This window comes from Hydra vulgaris, chromosome 09 (assembly GCF_038396675.1).
Source record: "Hydra vulgaris chromosome 09, alternate assembly HydraT2T_AEP".
In the NCBI taxonomy this organism is placed as follows: Eukaryota; Metazoa; Cnidaria; class Hydrozoa; order Anthoathecata; family Hydridae; genus Hydra; species Hydra vulgaris.
The window spans coordinates 43,571,355-43,593,464 of NC_088928.1; the positions used below are offsets into that span (position 1 = coordinate 43,571,355).

Consider the following 22,110-nt stretch of genomic DNA (forward strand, 5'->3'; position numbering starts at 1 on the left):
ATTTTTATTCGAATTCAAGTTTTTTTGAGGTCATTAACATTTTCATTAAAGTATTTAGAGTAATATGTTTTTTTTGGATTCACGAGTTAGGAATTTTGTTTTTGTAATTTTGAATTGGTTGAAAAGTTCCAGTTTTAAGATCACCAGTTTACATTTGATATAATTTTATAAAGTTTATTCTTTATATTTATGGATTTAATAATGCCAGCAGTTATTCATGGTTTTGATGAGGTTTCAATAGCCATCTAAGGGTATATAAATTATTGGTATTTTGTTATTTTACAGGTGTGTTTAAGTTATGGCAATAATAATGGTTTGCTTTTCATGAGAGAAATATGATATTTAAGGTCATCAATGTAGTATGTTCAGGGCCGTCCCGAACAGGGGGTGCTCTACTCCTCTCCCCCTCTCCCTCAAAGCTGTCATATAAACATTTGAGTTAGCACATTGAGCAAGTTTTGAACTATAGTTGGCAAATTGCAAATATTAAGGACCTTTTTAATTTTTTTCGGTGTCTCTTGTTGGCAAAAAATACACACAACATCCCCCCTCTCGTGGAAGACCTCTTCGGGACGGCTTTGAGTATGTTATGATGATATATTAACATGCAAGTATATTTCAGAATCTGCTATGGTATTGTTGAATGCTGTTGTATCATAGTATTTACAATTCATATAATAACTTTGGAGATCATTAAGGTTTTCCAGGTTTGATGACACAATATATACAGATTCACATAATGGTTCATTAGCTCTATTTAAAGATAGATTAAATTCATTATATGCTAGTATTGAGAATGGTATAGTGTCTTTGATGCTTTATGCTTGCAACATTGGAACGTTCATGATAATTTAAAAATATAGTCTTTACACGGTTTGGCAATAATATTCAAGCATAGACATTAGAAACAAAACTTTTTTTAAAACTTCATATTAAATGAATGAAGTATGAATAAACAAGCATAAATAAAATTATGATATACATAAAACTTATGAAACTTTAAACTTTATTTATTCTTTTTATCACCCAAATTACTGATAAAACAGACAAAGTGTATAAAACTAATAGTTTGTATTCAGTCAAAAGTCTAATTTAAATTCTTCTGTGAATTCCATCTTCTCCATCAAGTTTGTAAATTTTAGTATTTGTTCTCTGATATTCCAGAATTCAAAGGAATGATCCAAAATTGCCGCTATATATTCCCCTGCATCGACGTAACGACGCTTAATCGTTATTTTTTTTCCCTGTCAAACACTGGACGAAGTTTAGCTCAAGTTGATTGCAAATTTTTATTTAATTTTAATGCTGACAGCGTCCAATTTATTAAAAAGTGAATTATTATAACAACAAATTTCTAAGCCCTATGCTAGATTCGATACAGCCAGAGGTTTGAACAAATGTACTATAGTTAATGGTTGACAAAAACGAGAACCTTGGGGTAATACGCAAGGTACACATAAACATTGTGCACAATGTGCGCAATGTGCACAATGTGCAATGTGCGCAATGTGCACAATGTGCGCAAGGTACACATAAACATTATGCACAAATATTTTAATAGTGATAAAATTTTTTTTTGTTTTTTCTAGTTGTGTTATGATTTGTGTGTAAATTCGAAGCATGAAAAGAAAATTAAACTTACATATACTTTTTAAATAAAGTGATTTTTTACCGAATTAATTTCCGAATTTTAGTAAACATTTTGCTGAATAATTACAATAACTAAAGTAAAAATTATGTAAGCGTATCCTTTGAATGATTCTTTTTTTTTTGTTTTATTAAAAATCATTTTAGAGATTTTTTTGTTTTTTGTTGTATTTTGTCCAATCAAGGAGGTATAATAAACTGGAGGGAGAACGAAGTTAAAATACGTCATTTTTCAACGAACAGTCTTAGTAGTTACATAATTTTCTATTAAACACCGCGCAAATATCATAATTTAAAGTTAACTTTTAACTTATCACAGTCCACTGTTGAGAATGATAATACGTAATTATGTAATACAAATTACGTAAATGCGTTCATGTGGAACGCATTATAAAAACGTGCATAAATATAGGAATTAAAAACTTTATAAGAGATTAAAATTTGCGTTATTTTAAAAAGTTGTATAAAAATATCTTTATTGAAATATCTTGAAATAATATATTGAACCAAATATATAAAAGGGTTATATACTTAAGCGGATCACAATAATTGGCGTTGAAGATAAAAACATGGCAAAAGCAATTAGTAATTTACAAGGTATAGAACAATTTATTATAAACGAAAATGATACAACAAATATAGATAAACGGTGGGAAATATTGAGAGAAGGTTTTAAGTTATATTTAATGGCGACAGGAGTTACGCAAGAGGCGCAAAAAAAGGCATTATTGTTGCACTTAGCTGGAAAAGATATAAAAGAAATATACAAAACTTTAAAAGGAAACGATACTGATCAATACAATGCAATGTGTGAAAAACTCGATCAATATTTTAAACCAAAAAAAAAACATCACGTATGAACGATATATTTTTAAGAACATAAAACAAAATGAAGAGGAGAGTACTGTGAGTTTTGTTACTCGGTTACGAAAACAAGCCGATTATTGTGCGTTTTCAGATATCGCTGAGGCAGTAAAGAATCAATTTATATCAGAGTGTCATTCTGTGAAACTGAAGCAAAAACTTCTCAAGGATAGAGAAATAAACATTGATAAATGTGTTGAAATTGGTCGCAACATGGAAATATCAAAACAACAAGCAAAAGAAATGTCAAATAAGAAAACAAATCAATGCACCGAGGAGATTGACGTGGTAGATCATTTAAAAAAATTTACTATTTCCAGAAGACAAGCAACAGATTTAAAATCAGGAAGTAATCAAAGTGAAAGTATAGGTAAAAGAGAAAATGACTTGTTATGTTTTCGATGTGGGGAAAAATATTTTGTTGGACATCAAAAAGAGTGTAAAGCTAATGGAAAAACATGCTATAAATGTCAAAAGAAAAATCATCTAGCCATTTGTTGCAGAAGTTTTTCAAAAACGCTTCACAGGACAATACAGCAAGTTAAAGAGATAAATAATAAAAATAAAAGTGAAAGCAGCTCAGAAAATGAATTAGAGGAAGCGCTTGCCCTAACATTTAGTTCAAAACAAAGAGGGCAATCCTATAAAACAAAATCAATAAATGTACTGGTAAAAAAAAGTTATAATAAAAATCATTATTGACTCAGGTTCTAGTGTTAATTTGACTGACAAAAATACTTTTGAAAGGATTAAAAACCACAATCCAAACTTATTACTAAAAAAATCATCAACAGTAATATTTCCATATGCTTCAACGCCTCTAAAGTTGATAGGTTGTTTAAAGGCTGAAATTGAAACAAAAAACAAAATAACTACCAACAAAATCTATGTTGTAAACAAAAATAATGCTGAAAACATCATTGGAATTGAAACTGCAAACGAGCTAAATATTTTAAAAATTAATGAAAATGGAAACTTTGTGCTCAACAAAAATAATGGTGTAAATTCAGTGGCTAAATCAAATGAAACCAAACAGCACTTTAATGTGTGTAAAAATATTGATGATGAAACTAAATCTCCACTAAATCAAAAAGATAATAGTTTGCATTATTTTGATGTAAATTGTAAAGTCACTATGAAATTCAAAAATGATTTATTAAAATTGATTGCAGATAATGAAGATATATTCAAAGGACATGGTAAGCTAAAAAACTTTCAATGCAAACTGCATGTAGATAAAAACATTTATTAACAACCAATTGCACAAAATTTACGTCGCTATCCTTATCACCTTCGAAAAGATATTCGAGCAGAACTAAGACGTCTTGAAGAAGCTGACATTATTGAAAAGGTTGAAGGACCACAAGAATGAATTAGTAATTTTGTAATTGTACCAAAAGCAAATAAAACGGTACAATTATGTCTTGATGCTAGAACCATCAACAAAGTAATTAAACGTGAAAGATACCCAATACCTACATTGGATTCCATAATAGATGAAATGTACGGCTCAAAAATATTTGCTATGTTAGACATGAAAGAAGCTTATACTCAGTTAGAGCTAGATGTTGAGTCCAGAAAAATCACAAATTTTCAAACAGATGAGGGAGTTTATCGACACAAAAGATTAGTATATGGTATCAACAATTCATTCGAGATTTTTCAAAAAACTATGGAACAAAGTTATGGTAAAATAGATTGAGTAAAATTTATTAGTGATGATATTATAATATTTGCATCAAATAAACAAGATTTATTAAGGAAGTTAGAATTATTGTTTATCAAAACACTTGCATTAGGTTTAAAGCTAAATAAAAAAAAGTGTATTTTTGCTCAAGAGAAAATAACATTTTTTGGTATCGAAATATCCAAAAATGGTATTAATCCTGATCCAAACAAACTAGAGGCTATTAAGAATGCAAGACCACCAACAACTCTAAGTGAACTTCGTAGTTTCCTGGGTTTATGTACATATGTGTCAAGATTTATTAAAGACTTTAATGAAAAAACAACAGCATTACGTGAACTATTAAAAAAAAATACAAAATTTAAGTGGGTCAAAAAACATAATGATGCTTTCAATATGCTTAAACATGAATTATCAAGTGAATCGGTTTTGGCTTTTTATGATCCGCACAAAGAAGTACAGTTAATTACTGATGCAAGTAATCATGCTATAGGAGGAATACTTTTACAAAAAGAGGGTATTGGAATCAAACCAATCTGCTATATAAGTAGGTCACTGACAGCAGCTGAGTTAAAATATAGCATTACAGAAAAGGAAGCTCTTGCTTTGGTATGGGCAATTGAAAAGTTACATTTGTATCTGTATGGAAAAAACTTTAAGGTCGTAGTGGACAACAAACCGCTCAAGTTTATTTTTTCATCCAGTTCTAATATAAATGCACGCATTGCAAGATGGCAAATCAAATTGCAGGCATATGATTTTGACATAATATATAAAAAGGGAGAAGAGAACATTGCAGACTTTATAACCAGAAACTGTATCCCAAATGAGGTACCCAATGAGTCAGATGAAAATGAAGTGGCAGCTTATGTAAACTTTTTAGTGACAAAAATGGCACCCAAATCAATATCACTTGAAGATATAAAAATGGAGACAACAAGAGACATCAGTTTAGTTGCAGTAAAGAATGCATTAGTGTCTGGTAAATGGCATGACAACCCAATACTGGAACCATATCGTAGATTTAAAAATGAGTTAACTGATCATGAGGGGATTATATTAAGAGAAACAAGAATTGTCTTACCAAAGTCTCTTCAAAAAAGAGCTTTACAAATTGCACATGAAGGACATTTAAGTGTTGAAAAATGCAAAGGATTATTGCGTCAAAAAGTGTATTGGATCACTATGAATAGTGATAATGAATCACATATTGAAAAATGTCTTGGATGTCAAGCCAATTCACGCATGCCAGATCCTAAACCAATTAAAATGTCGATTTTACCAGAACATGTCTGGGATGAATTAGCGATGGATTTATTTGGACCATTACCATCAGGAGAGTATTTATTTGTTATAGAAGATATATATTCCAGATACCCATTTGTTGAACTAATGAAAATCACAACAGCACCAAGTATTATAAATAAACTAGAAAGACTGTTTGCCATATTTGGTTATCCTAACAAAATAAGAAGTGACAACGGTCCACCATTTCAAAGTGAGGCTTTAAAATTGTATTTTAAAAATGCTGACATAAAACATATTAAAATAACACCGCGATACCCGCAAGCAAACGGTATAGTAGAAAGATTCATGCAAGTAATAGCGAAAACAATAAAAACAACTCATTTTATGGGCAGAAACTGGAGAGAGGAACTTCAATGTATGCTTCAAAATTATAGATGTGCTCCTCATGCTATAACCGGAAAACCACCAAGCACATTGTTATTCAATAGAAACATCTAAAATAAATTTCCGTCAATAATAATTGAGAAATCACCATACGATAAAGAAGTGAGAGAGAGTCAAAGTAAAAAGTGTGCAAAAGTAAAAAAATACTTTGAGGAGAAACATAATGCAAAGGAGAGATATGATGTTAAAGTAGGAGACCAGGTAAAACGACAAACTCGTAAAACGACATGAGCGGGGAGGAAAACTAGATTCAAAATATCTAAACAAGAAATATATAGTTAAAGAAAGAAGGCAAAGTTTAGTTATTGTAGTAGATGAAGAAGGAAACGAGTTGGCGTGTAACATTCAATTTATAAAAAAGATTTTAAACCTGATGAGTTTATACAAAAGGAAATACAAGTTAATGATAACGAAAGAACAAAAGCTGATAGAAAATCGTATCCCAAGCGAAATCATAGACCTGTGAATATTTATCATTAAGTATCAAGATCTATTAATCTGATAAGAAAGGTTTTTCCCAAACAGGGGGAACTGTTGAGAATGATAACTACGTAATTATGTAATACAAATTACGTAAATGCGTTCATGTGGAACGCATTATAAAAACGTGCATAAATATAGGAATTAGAAAACTTTATAAGAGATTAGAATTTGCATTATTTTAAAAAGTTGTATAAAAATATCTTTGTTGATTGATCTTGAAATAATATATTGAACCAAATATATAAAAGGGTTATATACTTAAGCGGATCACAACATCCACCTTTCACAAAAATTATCCAATGATATTGTTTCAAAACGTCATAAGCAATTGAAGCAAAATGGAAGTTTGAAAAATTCGTACACAATATTTAGAGTTAGTTTATTGTTATTTTTCTATGTTGTGCTTTTTGAAAAACTAATTATAAATTTCTAGATTAGAATTGAATTAATAAATAATATATAGGAATTTGTATTGGAATGCCGGATTTACAAAATGGAATTTTATATCTCTATGTTGAGAATAAAGCAATTTTTTTTTAAATTCAGCAAAAATACTACAACACAAAATAAAATCCTAGAGAGTTATAATAAGTTCCTTGCCGAAAAAATGTTCTTCAAGAGCGTAACAAACCTATAGCTAAACGATGAAGCAAAAGATATGCTTCAATCATTTGGTTAAAACCATTTTCCTATAAAATAATAAAAAAAAAAAAAGATTTAGAGAGAAGGTTTTTTTAGTAAAAATAATATATAGCACCATTGCAATGGAAGTTGTTAAGAAAGCTAAAAGAAAGTTCAAATTTTCAAACAAAGCTTTTGAGTTTGTAAACTTCTGATAAATTTTGCTATATATTAATATAAATTTTTTTATTTTAATTTCATATTTTTTTAGAGGTTTTTCACCTTCTTACTATCCACCCAAGGCCGTCGCGACTAGGTGTTAAGTGAGGGAGTGGAGGGTGTCTTACGAGTTTTGCAAACTTGAACAAAAACTAAAGTCCTAAAATTCTCCAATTCGCCAACATGAGAAAGTCTAAGTCCTATTTTGCCGACTACATCTAAAAAAAATTCACGCGGATTTGAAATTTAGCATTAAAATTATCTTTTGAATGCTGCAATTTTGGATATCATGGTTGCAACTTATAATCAATTCTCATCCACAAGCATTAATATAAATTGATCAATACTTCTATTCAATAGGAGTATTGATCAATTTGTATTAATGTAGGCTAACATACTAGGCAATAGGCTATTGGCTTTTTATAACATACTCTTCTATTGTGCCATAATATGTCTACAGGTTGTTTAACTAATAAATCGTTTTATAGGATTTTCTATACAATGCTCATATTAATTAACCATGCTGGATAAGAATATAAACCGTGCTGTATTTGAATGCAAACAATGTTATATTTAGGCCAGAACTTCTAGGTTTTTTATTTTTTCAGACGAAAATTTTATATAATTAGACATCAGACGGACAACGTTATTTATTTGTTACTTGCACTTTAGCAAATTTTATTTAATAAAGTAACTTGAATTAGGTCCGTATTCCCGAAAGTCTTTTTTTTCTTCATTTAATTCAAAAAAATCCCCACGTTTCATTTTAGTGCTTCATTCAAAAACAGTTAACTTTAAAAAAAACATTAGGTCTTTAAAATAAGATATTTTAATATAATAGGTTTTAAATTAATTAAATTTTACGATTTATCGATTACACTTTAATTAATCGTTAATAACTTAGACCAGATTTAGATTATTAGAAAAGTAATTATGGTTATTATAAAAATCACCGTGCACAAATAATCACACTGATCCAGTCATCTAGTGATTATCAATTTTATTATTAATGATCGTTGAAACGATTATTAATGATTTTAATATGATCTAAAGAATCATTCCCATCGTGAAATTAAAAATATAGTATTACGAAATGATGTAATTGATTTGGATTATTTTCAACAACAAAAAAAACATTAAAAAAAATATTGCACGAGTAAAAGAGAAAAATATTTATAGAACATAAAGTATCATTACAATATTAGGTACAAATAAGCGACGTTATAAGTTTTATCAAAATTTCATTAAAAGATTTTCATTTAAATGTTGTTCTGCATTTTAAAAAAGACGCGTATAACCCTTCTCCCATGGTTCTTCCTCTCTTACTACATCAATAGCGATTAAACAAATCAAGGATATGAGAAAATGAATGGGTGGGATCAACACTGTACCTGGAGACCACCACAAAGCGATTGCTGCTGCAGCAAATGTGAATGGTTGTAATATGACGCTTATTAAAAAACGTTTTGGCCAGTTAGAAACCTGTTCTTTTTTTTGCACATCTACACCCATCCAGTCGAAAATGTAAGGAGAAAATAATGCTATCCATATACTTAAGACAGCTCCAACACTGTATAACACACATAACGTTATTTGTGAGCTTTCATCTAGTGTAAACATACTTTGTTTAAAAGCGTTTCTTTTTACAACAACTTTAATAATTTTTCTTCAAACAATAAATTGAAAAGTTTTTTCTTTGTACTAAAGTTTTTCGTTGTACAAATTTAAAATTCTTAACTTATTACTGTAAAAAAATACGTTCGTACGATTTTTAGAAGCGTGTTCACCACAATAAATATATATGTATATACATTTATTTATAATATATATATATATATATTTGAACTCAATACTAATATGACATATTTCAAAAAAAGATCAATTGCCAAATTCAGGATAACGTAGCTTTCATAGCAAACAAATTTGAATTATTTACAACATTAGTAATTCGCTATGGCAACAAATCCGTTTTCACGATTTTTTGTTTGAATAAACGAAGTACACCTGCTTACTCAACGCATTACCAATTTTTCTAAATAAAAATAAGTAATAAATTACGAGCACTTTAAAAAAAGTTATATTTTATATTTAAAAATTCAAATTAAAAAAATAAAAACTCAACAAAAGAAATGTTTATAATTAAGTAAACTAGTTTAGAAATTTGACGAAAAAAATTCAAAACTACAATTAATCATAGGAGCTTGTCGGTTTCAAAAATAGTTAATAAAATGATAAACGATAGTATTGAACGGTAACAATAACAATAGATAAACGATAGTTGATAAAATATTGTTATTGATAAATGGAAAAATAAAAACGATAATTGTTAAAAGTCATAATGCAAAGAAATAAGTAAAAAAAAAAACTTGTAAAAATTTTTGCGAAACGATTGAAAACTATAAAAAATAAAAATTGACTTTGATTTTCGATTTGAATAATAGTTAATCATTTAATATTATTAAATAATTGATGCACATTTTAAAATCAAATTAAAAAAAAGAATTCCTTGTAAATTCAGTATTGAGAATAAATTTTATAATTAATTCTTTTTTTTATGGTAAATTAAAAGTTAGTACACAATAAATTAGCAAGTAATTACAATGAAGTACAGTGATTACTAAGTCTCCCCACATCCAAACCTATTTTGTATATACTTAGTTACATATATTAATTAAATATTTGGCTAATAAAAACCTCCAGTGGATTGAAAAATTTATGAAAACCGAACAAACAAACAAAAAATTAGGTAAAATATCCGCCATTTTTAACAGAATAATTTTGATTTCTCAATCAAAAACCGGCGTTTACGCAATTTAAACATACTTTGGTGCGCAGCAACTTCACTGTTGATAAATGAGGACAACAATTTATAAATTGTTGACTAATTTAATATCATTAAACGGAACATATATGCGCCGTTTATTTTAAAATCATTGATAATCAAACCATACTGAAGTTATTTGAAGCGATTGTTGTAAAAACCTTTGGTTTTAAAAAGTTATATATACTGGTATCAATATGTGCAGAGCGTTTTTTTTTCCGTAGCTGGGACTACGGACAAAAAAAGTGATTAAGTCTTTTTTAAGTGTCTTTTGGAACAATCATGAAAAAAATGTTTAGAACTATCTCAGTGTCAAACCAAAAAATTTGTTCTATATTTAGAAAAAGTCTTGGGTTTTGAAATAGTATTGAAAATAATTGGAGGCTTTAATAGCCAAAATGAGGATTTTAATTTATTAAAAAAATAAATCAAGAATTATTCTGCATGATAAAACTAGAAATTATCTTGATCTTAGCGATGCTGGGGGTTAAGCATTGTTTTATTGTTGCTATTTTAATTATTGAGTATCAAAGCAAACAATAAAAATGACTGCAACAATAAATCGAGATCAGAACACAATGGAAATCTTAGAAAATAAGTTGAACATCTTAATCTTCAAAATATTCACTATTCTGTTGCATTTGATCATTATTCTGTTGCATTTGATAGTGCAAACTTATTTTTTGGTATTACAAGTCATGCTGAAAATATAGTTGTTTGTGGTATGAAATAGAAAGTCGTTTAAATGGTGGAGAAAAATAAACACTTGGCTCCTTGATTATCATTACATATTATTATCAGTAAATATGCTGAGGCTGGAAAATAAAATCAAAGATGGCTGATTTTAAGAGTATAATTAATCCAAAAGTTATAATTATAGAAAGAAATTATAGAAACTTTAGTCCCAGTACCAGAGCTGTTTACATTGATTGGAATATCTGCAACCTTTGCGAACAACCTTTGGAGAAAAAATAGTGATATTGAATCTGCTACCTTGGAATTCAAGACGTTTTATGCTATTTTATCAAATATATTAATTTGTTCAAAATATTTCCTTGAATATACATGGAAAAGTTCATATTGCTGTTAACTATATAGTACCCTTTCTAAAAAGTATCAATAATGGTAATAAACTTTACTCAGAACAAGTAGGTGGTATAAAAGACAACAAAGTTACTCAATCTTAAGTGATTGTCAAGTGGAACTTTCAGCTTTTAATAAATAAATAATATGTTTTGAATAAATAATATGTTTTAAATAAATAATATGCTTTAAATAAATATGCTTTAAATAAATGTTTTAAATAACATGTTTTAAATAAATAACATATTTTAAACAAATATGTTTTAAATAAACAATATGTTTTAAATAAATATGTTTTAAATAAGTAATATGTTTTAAATAATATGTTTTAAATAAATAATATGTAATGACATATTAACTATAAATAGTTATTATGTCATTACTTATTATGTTAATATATTTTTGTCCCCACAACTATATCAAAAATTATAAACTTGATTATGTTTTATTAGCATGAAAGTTGCTGTTGATTTTTGTTAAAATATTACATTACTATTACAAAGCTTAGTCTGGATATTATTAGACACTATTATGTAAAATGCATAAAAGTATTTTTTACATTAAATGCGTTTATTTCATTAATTGTTGCTTTAATACCTACATTTTTTTACTATGTAAACTGCTTTTAGAAGGTTCTAACAATTTTCAATACATTTATATTATGCACAAAGTACAAAATTGGATTAAAAATAAGAGTAAAATAAGATAAAATTATTTTTCCTCTTGAAGTTATGCAAGATGTAGTTAACCATGTTCCAGCCCTTCCTTTTTATTTATAGTCTAAATGTGTGAATTTTTTATTTATCCATTTCTATTGAAGTTCTCAATACATTTTATTTAACTACTATATTATTTCACAAAAAGATTGGATCAAGGGAGACTTTGAGTCTGGTGACCACTGTGGTTCACTGGGTAATTTCATTATTGTTTAGATATTATTCTCACTTAAGAAATTATACTTTTTTAAAACTTTTTCTTTTCAAAAAATTCTTAACTTGCTCCTATTCCTTACTTTAACTTAGTTTTAGAATTTACTTTTGCTGCATTCAAATTTTAAATGAATGATGAATTATTGAAAAAATGGTGTCAATGCCTAAACTTGTTACTCAGGTTTTTGCTAAATAGTATACTTAAATTTGTTACTTGGGTTTCTGCTAAATAGAATATACTTAAAATTGCTGCACTTTTTAAAAACATACAAAAAGGAATCTATCTGCTAGACCAAAAAGGACATTAGATAACAACATGACAAATTTTCGTGAGAAACCTATTGACTGGAAACTCTAAAACTTTCATTTGTTGCATAATAACTAAAAGTTATTGGTTAAACCAATGGATGTATCAAAGTGGTTTTTTCACACTCAACCTGTCAAAAAATATTTCCAACTCCTCCAAGCATGTGAAAATGTTTTCACAGAAGATAGGAGAGATGTATTGAAAGACAAAAGTTTTCACAGAAAATGTTGTCCCATAACAAATCCTTATTGATTTGACAATGTTTAAAAAATCCTTGCTATTGTATTTTAATAATGGGTTAATAAATACATTTTATAAATTTCTATGATTTTACTTTTTTTTAAAAAAAGAGGTCTTATTTTTATAGTTTTGCAGTAGGAAGGAGGAGGGGAGCATGAACACAAACCTGTTTTGATTTTTTTATATATCAAATATTTTTTCAGAATATTTTTTTTTCAGGTTTTTAAAACTTTATTATAATTTTTTAGTCTCCCTATCTCCCAAGTTTTTGGTAAAACAACGCCCCTGATTGTCTGGTTGTAAAAACATTTTCTGCAAGTTTTAACCAGCAGTTTCAAACTGTAAAATCTTTTTATTTGTACAAAGCAAAAAATAACTTTTAAAAAGTGTAACACACCCAAACAAAGCATTTTAACACATTTTCTTTAAAAACGCATTCCTATAACCATATTCAAAATGTCACAACTAGTAAATTCATATTTACAAATTAAAACTCTGTAAATCTTGATTGTAGTACTTTATTGATTTAAATAAAAATACCTTTGCAATGTTCCAAATTGGATAGAGCTTATCAAATTTTCTTTTTCTGATTCAGAAGAGCAGTTCTCATAAGCGCTGACAAGGCTAAAATTAATCAAGTCAAATTTAGAAAGCAATTTTTTAACCAAATTCTGTCTAGAAAAAATAACATTCAATCATATCATAATGGGTATTGCTATTTATTCTGTTTATCTATTATTATAACTTGACATGCAAAAATCAAAATTCAAATTGTCATTCTTATTTTTCTTATTATTTATGTTATCAACGTATGAGTAATCAATTTTTTTACATAGATGGAGTGGAATATATTTTAACAATAGCTAAAGCTCGATCTACAGACATTCCTTTGATTTGTGTAAGGTGTTTTACAAACATCTCCTTGACTAGCAAAACCTACAGTAACAAAATAATTGTCATATGTATGTATTGACATATATGTATGTATGTATATATATATATACACATACATACATATATAATTTTTATTATTTTTTAAATAATATATATATATATATATATATATATATATATATATATATATATATATATATATATATATATATATATATATATATATATATATATGTATGTATGTATGTATAAAATTATGAAAAAATATTAAATTAAGATACTTTGTTTTTATCAGTTTGTGAAGAAAATTCTTCAAACGTAATCAAATATTGTTCATCATGTTGCAGAACCTCTTCGCAAATTGCATTCTTTTTAATTTCTTTAACTAAATTCATTCGAGCAGCAAACAAGGTCTTGTTCTTTATAGAGGTAATAAAAGTACAAATATAATTGCCATTTATGACAATAATAAACAATAAAAATAGTGATTTTGATAAAATTTTAACTTATCTCAAAACAAGCATTCAATAATTTCTTATAACTTATTTGCTACCTTATATACAAATGTCTACAGCAAAAGTAACAACTCTTAGCTACCTTATATATAAAAATCTATATCAAAATTAGTAATGATCCTTTGCCTTATATATTGTCAACAGCAAAAGTAACAACAACTACAATAATCTCAATCATTTTAAAAATGTTTAACTAAAAATAATTTTGCTTCATTATGTGCATACTTTACATCATCAATTTTCTCTCCAAAATCATATACCTTATACAGATTGATCAATTGATTAGTCATAATTTTTAAATACTCTGCTGAGTGAAACAAATCATCAGTTTCTTTGATAAAAAAGCCATCGATAACCTAACATAAAAATATAAAAAGTATATCAGGTCATATACACACAAAAAAACTATTACATTACTATTAAAACAAAAGTTACTTGAGTATTTGTAATTGACTGATAAAGAGATTGTTCAGGAATAGGTAGATGCTTTGCATTTTTGTATGACTCCACCATATATATTAACTTCAATAAACCACAGTTCTTTAAACGAAACTAAATATTTTAATTTTTTTTTTAAATGTGGATAATTTATATAAAAAAAAAAATAACTTATATATATATTATATATTATATTTGTATATATATTAGACTCCTTATTAACATTTGTCAAAAGTTATACTGTTTCTTTTATTGAAAAAGTTGAGCATTGTATTAAAAGAATTTATTGGAAAGCACATTTTTTCTTAAAACCGAAAACAAACACAAATGATGTATTTAATAATAACCAACATAATGATAAACAAACTTTTATTCAATTTGACAAAACAAACTTTTATTCAACTTGACATTAATAATTTTTACCTGCAATAACTGCTTATTTTTAGATAAAACAATTGAATTTGCAAAAATCCACACAGTTATGCCTAGAAAAACCTTACTTTATTTTAATAAGGAAACTTGAAAAAAGTAAAACATACACAACTGCTTTGATGTAACAATGGGCCGTTACAATGGGGCAGAAACCTGTGAATTTATTGGACAATATATTTTAAATTTATTAAGTAAAATAATCAATATTAATGATTTAGGCCTATATCGTGATGATGGTTTAACAGTAATGTGTAACAAATCTGTGTGTATTAATGATGAAACTTCTGTTGTCTGTTATATAACCTTGAAGCAATTCTGTTAAAATGTGTACCAAATATTCTATATGCGTGCAAGTTTATGGAGTATTTTGTGATGGGATACTTTTTCAAAAAATTTAGCAATATTTAATAACAACTAGGAAGCCATGGTACCCTGCATTCAGGTACACTGAACTCATGTTACTTTATAAACTGTTCATCTGACTTATTTAACTATTATCAAAGATTGTGACATTTTTTCAAGACTTTCCATTTTGTGTCTAACTTCGTACCAAAAAATTTATTGAAAAGTTTAAATGGCTTAATTATGGTCAAATAAAAAAAAAGCTTTTCTTTTATTTGTTTTATTATTAGGTTAAACAAAAAAAAACAAAATTTAGAAACAAGTTTCAAAAAGATAACATTTTTAATAACAAGCAGAAATATATGTATAACCTTAGAATTTTTCTGTAAATGTTATAAAGAAATGTCTTTATATACCTTATTTTTTAAAACAAACTTATTCCTAACAAGGCTGCAAGCAGCCACTACTTTTATTAGGAGCTATCACAAAGCAATAAAATGGTTACGAACGAGAAAGCAGTTAACAGAAGATTTAAAAAAATGTAAATCATATGAGCTAGAGAAACAAGAAAACGATAGAGAGTTCCAAAACATGGTTGTGTGAGGAAAAAAACTAGATAAATTATCTTGGATGAAGGGATAGATACAGTAAAAATATCCAACTTTGTTAAATGATGAGTCATGTGGTATTAAGTCTTGGTAACAAGGGAAATTTGAATGACTTTTTGTGCCAAATAAACAGGTTGGTATGTTTATTTAGAAGTTATTTTTTAAGAATATAAATATATATGCAAAAAAAGAATATTCTTAGTCAATTCAAAAGAAAAAAAAGAAAAAACCTTTTGTTCCTTGAACCTTCCATCACAGATACTTGATGCCAGATCATCCATTCTTTTTCTTTCAATAATAAAATCTAATACTAGCTCACGCTCCAAACCTTAAATACAATATATTATTAAAAATACAGTGTATTAATAAAAATTAAATATATTATTAAGATCAAAAATTAGACTTTTTGTTAACTAGGTGATGAGTATATACATATTTTATCTAATTATCAGCCTAACATTTAAAAGCAACTTCTTTATTCAGCATAAATCTATATAAGACATAATCAACTAAGTTACTGATGAACTAAATAAGTTCATCAGTAACTTAGTTGAGCAAATTTTTTTTTGAAATTCTGCATTTCCTATGTGGTAGAGATGCATTATCTAGAATAACCAAACATTGGTGGGATTCATAAAAGTAGAGGATAAGCAGCATCTAAAAAGGTAGGTGGGGTATATGATAAGATAAATAGTATCTGGAAAAAGAAAACAATGACAAAATGTTTACGTGGTGTTAAAACAACTCTCAACATTTACTTATATTATTATACTACCAATCACTTTTTTGTTGCTGTTATTATATCATATAGTTATGGATTAGTTAAATTTAAGTTATTTATACAATATTTACATACATTTTTATAAAATTAACCTATTGTTTTTAAGCCTGTTTTTAAGTTAAGTAGAAAAAAAATAAAAATAAAAATAAAAAGATTATTTGAGACAAATGTTTTTATATACAATTTAAGTCAACACAAATATAAAAAATTCACAACACCTGAATTTTCTTTTGCGATCCAAAGAAAATCACCAACCTGCAGCTTACGAGTATCTATAGGGATACCTAAACAATGAAACGAAACTTTTGCTACATTCCACGAACAATTTATAAGTGATGGTTATTTAATTTGTAAACAGCTGTAATTACTCAAAATCAAAATATTTGGTTTACCACTTTGTGACAACTTGTCTGCCATTTCTTTCTTTCTTTTGCCACTAGTATTTAAGTACAAAAAAGAACCATGTTATTTTTATTATCACTAATTATAAAAATTTATTACTAAAGTTATTTTGAAATTACCTGTCTCTCAGCAATCCACACAAAAAATTATAATAAATTACCTCCCTAACGTTTCTGAGTTATCGACACATAAAATAACTCGAAAAGTTCCTTAAATATAAAAACCATGATTAAATATTAAAACAAATGTTAAAATATAAAGAAATAAGCATAATAATATGTCAGTCTATACTACTTATATAAACAAACTAAGAATATGTATGTTTACCTGGTTTAAAACAAAATAAAGGGGGTTCTGTTGGTAAAACATTTTTTACTCTAAAAACATTTAAAAATATTAGTGACAAAAAAAAAAAAAACATGTCTCTGATTAATATACCTAAAAAAAACATGTCTCTCATTAATAATTACTTAATTAATAATTACCCTAATTACTATAAAACTAGTAACATACTTAGAAAAATAACATTAGAAGTTTGATACAAATTTGTGCATAAAACTTTATTAGATTTAAAAGCAATGTAAATTACCACTATAATCTATATAAACCTATTAAAATATTTGTAGAAATAGGACATTAGATAACTATATAAATCTATTTAAGCAAATATTTGTAAAAACATTTATGGAGTATTAAATATATTTACATACATTTCAGTGATTTTCCTAGAAGAAAATAAGTCTTGATCTCGAATTTCTCTACTTTTAGTTTCATTATAATTAACATTTAGATAATTGGTAGATGACTTTACCATTGTAAAAGAAGAATTTGACGTATTGTGCTTAACTTTTGGAATAACTTTACTACTCATAGTATCCTTAAACTTTAAAGCTGTACTTTTTTCTTTTATAGGCAATAGAAGATCCTTTTTAATGTTGTGTTTATTTTGATTAGCTTTTTTATTTGAAACAGCTGCTTCATGACAATCTAAAAAAAAAGAAAAAAAAAACTGAATCTCCAAATAAAAAAAATTACAATAGCATAATGTAACTTTCATTTTAATGTAATTTTTGTAATTTCAAATATTTTTGCTATTGTTCTACTGTTTTTTTTTAATTTTTAAATTTGTTTTTGTTCAGGTAACAGGTAATCAGTATTTGATAAGTCAAAAATAAAGTTTTGTATCACAATTTGGATTTATAAACTAAGTAAAGCAAGTCTGTTTTTATTTCTATTTTTACAAATACCTTACAATTATATTAAAATCTTTCTAAACCATAAAAATGTGTTTGAACTAGAGAAGAAATAAAATGTTTGATTACTTGTTTCTGAAACTTTAGTTAAAATCTTTTTTAACAAACCAGCAGCTTGTGTCTCTGTAGTAGCAGATAAAGTAAACATTTAATAGAAACAATAAATACTAATAGTATTTGGTCTTTCGAATACTTATGAATATTTACACAATTAAAAAAAGAAGCGATAGAATCCGTAGTACATAAATTGTTAAATAAGATGCACAGTTAAAAGCTTTGTGGTTTTATTATTAATTTATTATTATTATTTTGTTAATCACATTTGTTGTTGCTCCAGATTTATTTTTTTGAAATTCTTTTTTTTTGAAATTTTCTTAGACATCTCAAACTTTAGTTCCTTCAACCTGTAATAATGCAATAAAAAAGCAATATTATTCAAGATGACCACAGTTCTGTTTGAGTTAATTATTCTTTTAAAGAAAAACAATAATCAAATACCAATGACTACAACTCTGTTAAGTCCATTAAATAATTGGAAAAACTGATCACGATTTTCCATTGTTGAAAATATGGTTTTGAATGAACTGATAACAGACGTTTACTCCAATCATAAACTATCCTGTTGAACATATTTAGCCAAAACAGGAATCTGTGAGAGGTAATAAGATCAGACCCAGGCATGAGAGTCAGACTTTGTTAACAACATTGTTAAAGATTTTCCAAAAGTCTCTAGAACCTAACTTTAGAGTTAAAATAGAGTTTAGCATAAGACAAAATCTTTTGCATCAATTTCATGCAATGATAAAAAGACATTTGTTCTCAAGAAAGTTGTTCTTGCAAAAAAGATTTAAAATAAATTACCATTAAAAATAGCAGCTGCAAAAAAAAAAAACATGAGATAAATTTTTTTGTTTTTATTTTTTTGTTAATATAATAATAATAATAATAATAATAATAATAATAATATATATATATATATTTTTGTTAATATAATAATATATATATATATATATATTTTTTGTTAATATAATATATATATATATATATATATATATATATATATATATATATATATATATATATAAAGGTATATATATATATATATATATATATATATATATATATATATATATATATATATATTTATATATATATATATATATATTTATATATATATATATATATATTTATATATATATATATTTATATATATATATATATATATATTTATATATATATATATATATATATATATATATATATATATATATATATATATATATATATATATATATTTATATATATGAAGACCACACTGGAAAAACAATCAAGCTACATTTTTATTGTTTTGAGTAAATTAGATTTTAAACTTCAAAACACCATAGCTGACTTATTTGTTAAGCTTTTTTAATTTTCTCTTTTTTATTATTTACTTGAGCAAGGTCTTTCATAAAAACAAAAGTCTTACTGTCAGCATTACTTAGCAATGATGTTGTTATTGTTTTACCAATGGCATCCTTTTTGATGCTTGATCGTTTTCCTGTTTTATACTCTTTTTTTTTTTTTCAAAAAATATTTGTATAATAGTAAATTACAATTTTAACTAGTGCAGTGTAGAGTTCGATCCCCACCACGTCCCTGGTAGTACCGCGCTCAACTTGTTTCTCCGCGCAGCGGCCTTGTTCGTCAAGGTTCGTGTTTCGGAGTTATAGAGTTGAGAGAGGGTTATAACCACTATTAAGTAACCTCCTCGTCTGTGCCTTCTCGGCCTTGAGGAGGTGAATAACAAAAAAAAAAAAAAAAAAAAAACATGTATCGTTTGGTATAGAAGAATAACCAATACAATAAATTAAGGAAAACTTTATTAACTAAAAATAAGATGCGTTTTAGTAATGGTGATCAGGATTAGTTAAAAAATAAAAGGTGATTATTTTTAATCATCAGTATTCGAGCTACTTCCTTCAGAACTGTCAGTGATGTCTGTAGCTGAGGTTGAAAGGTTGTCACAGAATGCATGGTTTTCAGGTCGACAAAAGCGCTTGAGAACCTGGAGATCTTTATACTTTTCTTTGCTGATCACCAAATCAGTAGGTAGAGCTGCATCAGCGTTGGAAGATTTCTAAGAAATGATCCCTTCTTCTGGTGGTTTACTAATACAGCGGTTTCCATTGAGCCATTCCGATTATTTCTATGACACCAATTTGGGATGCTGAGCCTCGAATCGGATTTCCTGCACTCGCCTTTTGGGAAAGGAACATGTTGCTTTAAAGTTTAGTTTCATGTGGTCAGTGAAGCTCAAAAATTGGTTGCCAGAAAAATGAATAACATTGTGTGGTGTCGGTTTAGCTTTAGCTTCTTCTAGGACTCTACACCAGTCTTCTGGCAACTCCACATCAGCCTTTTGGTTTACCAGGCCCATGTCTCTGCTGCACTCCATGTAAGAGTGTCCTCTGATGGGGAAAGTCAGCTTGACAGTCTTGAAGCACTTGTAGGTGTGGATCATTGTGTGGAAGAAACGAATGATGATGAAACTTTTGTTCTGTCCAGCACATCCATCACAAAAAGCCTCCAGGTCAGTGATATTACTCGAAAGATGATTTATAAAAAAATGATGCAACATTGACGCAATGTCAACTGCACAAATAGGGGATGCGATATGCAAACATCAACTCAATGTTTGCAACACGATGTTCCACTGGATGTTTAGCAATGGTACGAAAAAAATACAGTCAACTGATATTACTACAGTCTACAGCTAATCTAAGTAATAACAATTTATGATATTTCTGTATTACAAAATTATACATGACTACATCTAATAACATGAACTGATTGTGATGGCTCAATAATATTTTAATCTAGCAATACCAGATCTAGTCATGATTAACTTTGTAATACAGAAATAGTTATATGTAAAAATGCCTTTTCAATAGTTTATAATTATAATAATATAAATTGTTATAATAATTATCACAATTATACATTTTTAAATAGACATACTTTGTGTAATAATTATATTTTGCTACTTACCTATTGAGGTTAAAACTTTTTTGATGGTTTGTGCTTTTCTGTTTGTAATGCCAAACAAGGCAATAAAGGCTTTAAAGCAGACTTTTTGTTCTACATAAGTTCCACCACGCAGGACTGCTGGTGAAACCTATGTAGAATGATAAGAATAGCTAAATTCATGGAACTGGGCTTCCCCCTCATGACGAGTAGGTCTTCTATTCAACACTTTCTTTGTTGTAATAAGAGAAGATAGGTATGAGTCTTGTTTGTCTTTTGAAGGGTAAGCAATAAATGCTTTAATAAGAGCTGCTCTGTCTTCTAGATTTGTTTTTTCGAAGCACTGCAAAAATGTGCACTGACAATATTTTGTGGTTTGAAAGTTGAGCTTTTTTTGCCTTATCTTTTTTAGAACCCAATGATTTTCTTTTCTTTGGCTTGTCCATCACTTGTGGAAAATCAGATGCATCCGCCATTTCAACAGGTTTGTTTATAAATTTCTCGATTCTGATTGGTTTAGCGTTGTCACATGTTTTACAGCGAGCAATGTGATCGTTCTTCCAGTGGGCAGATAAACTAGAAAGCTAAATATCTGCGTAATTTGATCGGTTTTCTAGTTATATAGTCAATTACTATATAGTTAAACTGCAGCCGAATAAAACAGGGGAAAAAACCCCAAAAAAGCAAAAATGTAGCTTGATCGATTTTGCAGTGTGGTCTTCATATATATATATATATATATATATATATATATATATATATATATATATATATATATATATATATATACATATATATATATATATATATATATATATATACATATATATATATATATACTATATA

The 22,110-nt window shown here is 27.2% G+C and overlaps 1 protein-coding gene across 1 annotated transcript in view; it reads right to left on the minus strand.

Moving 5' to 3' along the window:
* Positions 1 to 9,095: 9,095 nt before the first annotated feature.
* LOC100201232 (crossover junction endonuclease MUS81) overlaps positions 9,096 to 22,110 on the minus strand; it is a 33,534-nt gene continuing 20,519 nt past the window's right edge. The window contains exons 12-23 of the mRNA XM_065805820.1: positions 17,716 to 17,992; positions 17,333 to 17,382; positions 17,166 to 17,214; positions 16,996 to 17,039; positions 16,822 to 16,887; positions 16,053 to 16,150; positions 14,438 to 14,554; positions 14,263 to 14,358; positions 13,769 to 13,906; positions 13,426 to 13,529; positions 13,134 to 13,217; positions 9,096 to 9,245 (exon numbers count right to left, since the gene is read on the minus strand). Of these exons, the coding sequence (XP_065661892.1) occupies positions 9,185 to 9,245; positions 13,134 to 13,217; positions 13,426 to 13,529; positions 13,769 to 13,906; positions 14,263 to 14,358; positions 14,438 to 14,554; positions 16,053 to 16,150; positions 16,822 to 16,887; positions 16,996 to 17,039; positions 17,166 to 17,214; positions 17,333 to 17,382; positions 17,716 to 17,992 (1,184 nt within the window). The 3' untranslated portion in view covers positions 9,096 to 9,184. The remainder of the gene's footprint in view (positions 9,246 to 13,133; positions 13,218 to 13,425; positions 13,530 to 13,768; positions 13,907 to 14,262; positions 14,359 to 14,437; positions 14,555 to 16,052; positions 16,151 to 16,821; positions 16,888 to 16,995; positions 17,040 to 17,165; positions 17,215 to 17,332; positions 17,383 to 17,715; positions 17,993 to 22,110) is intronic.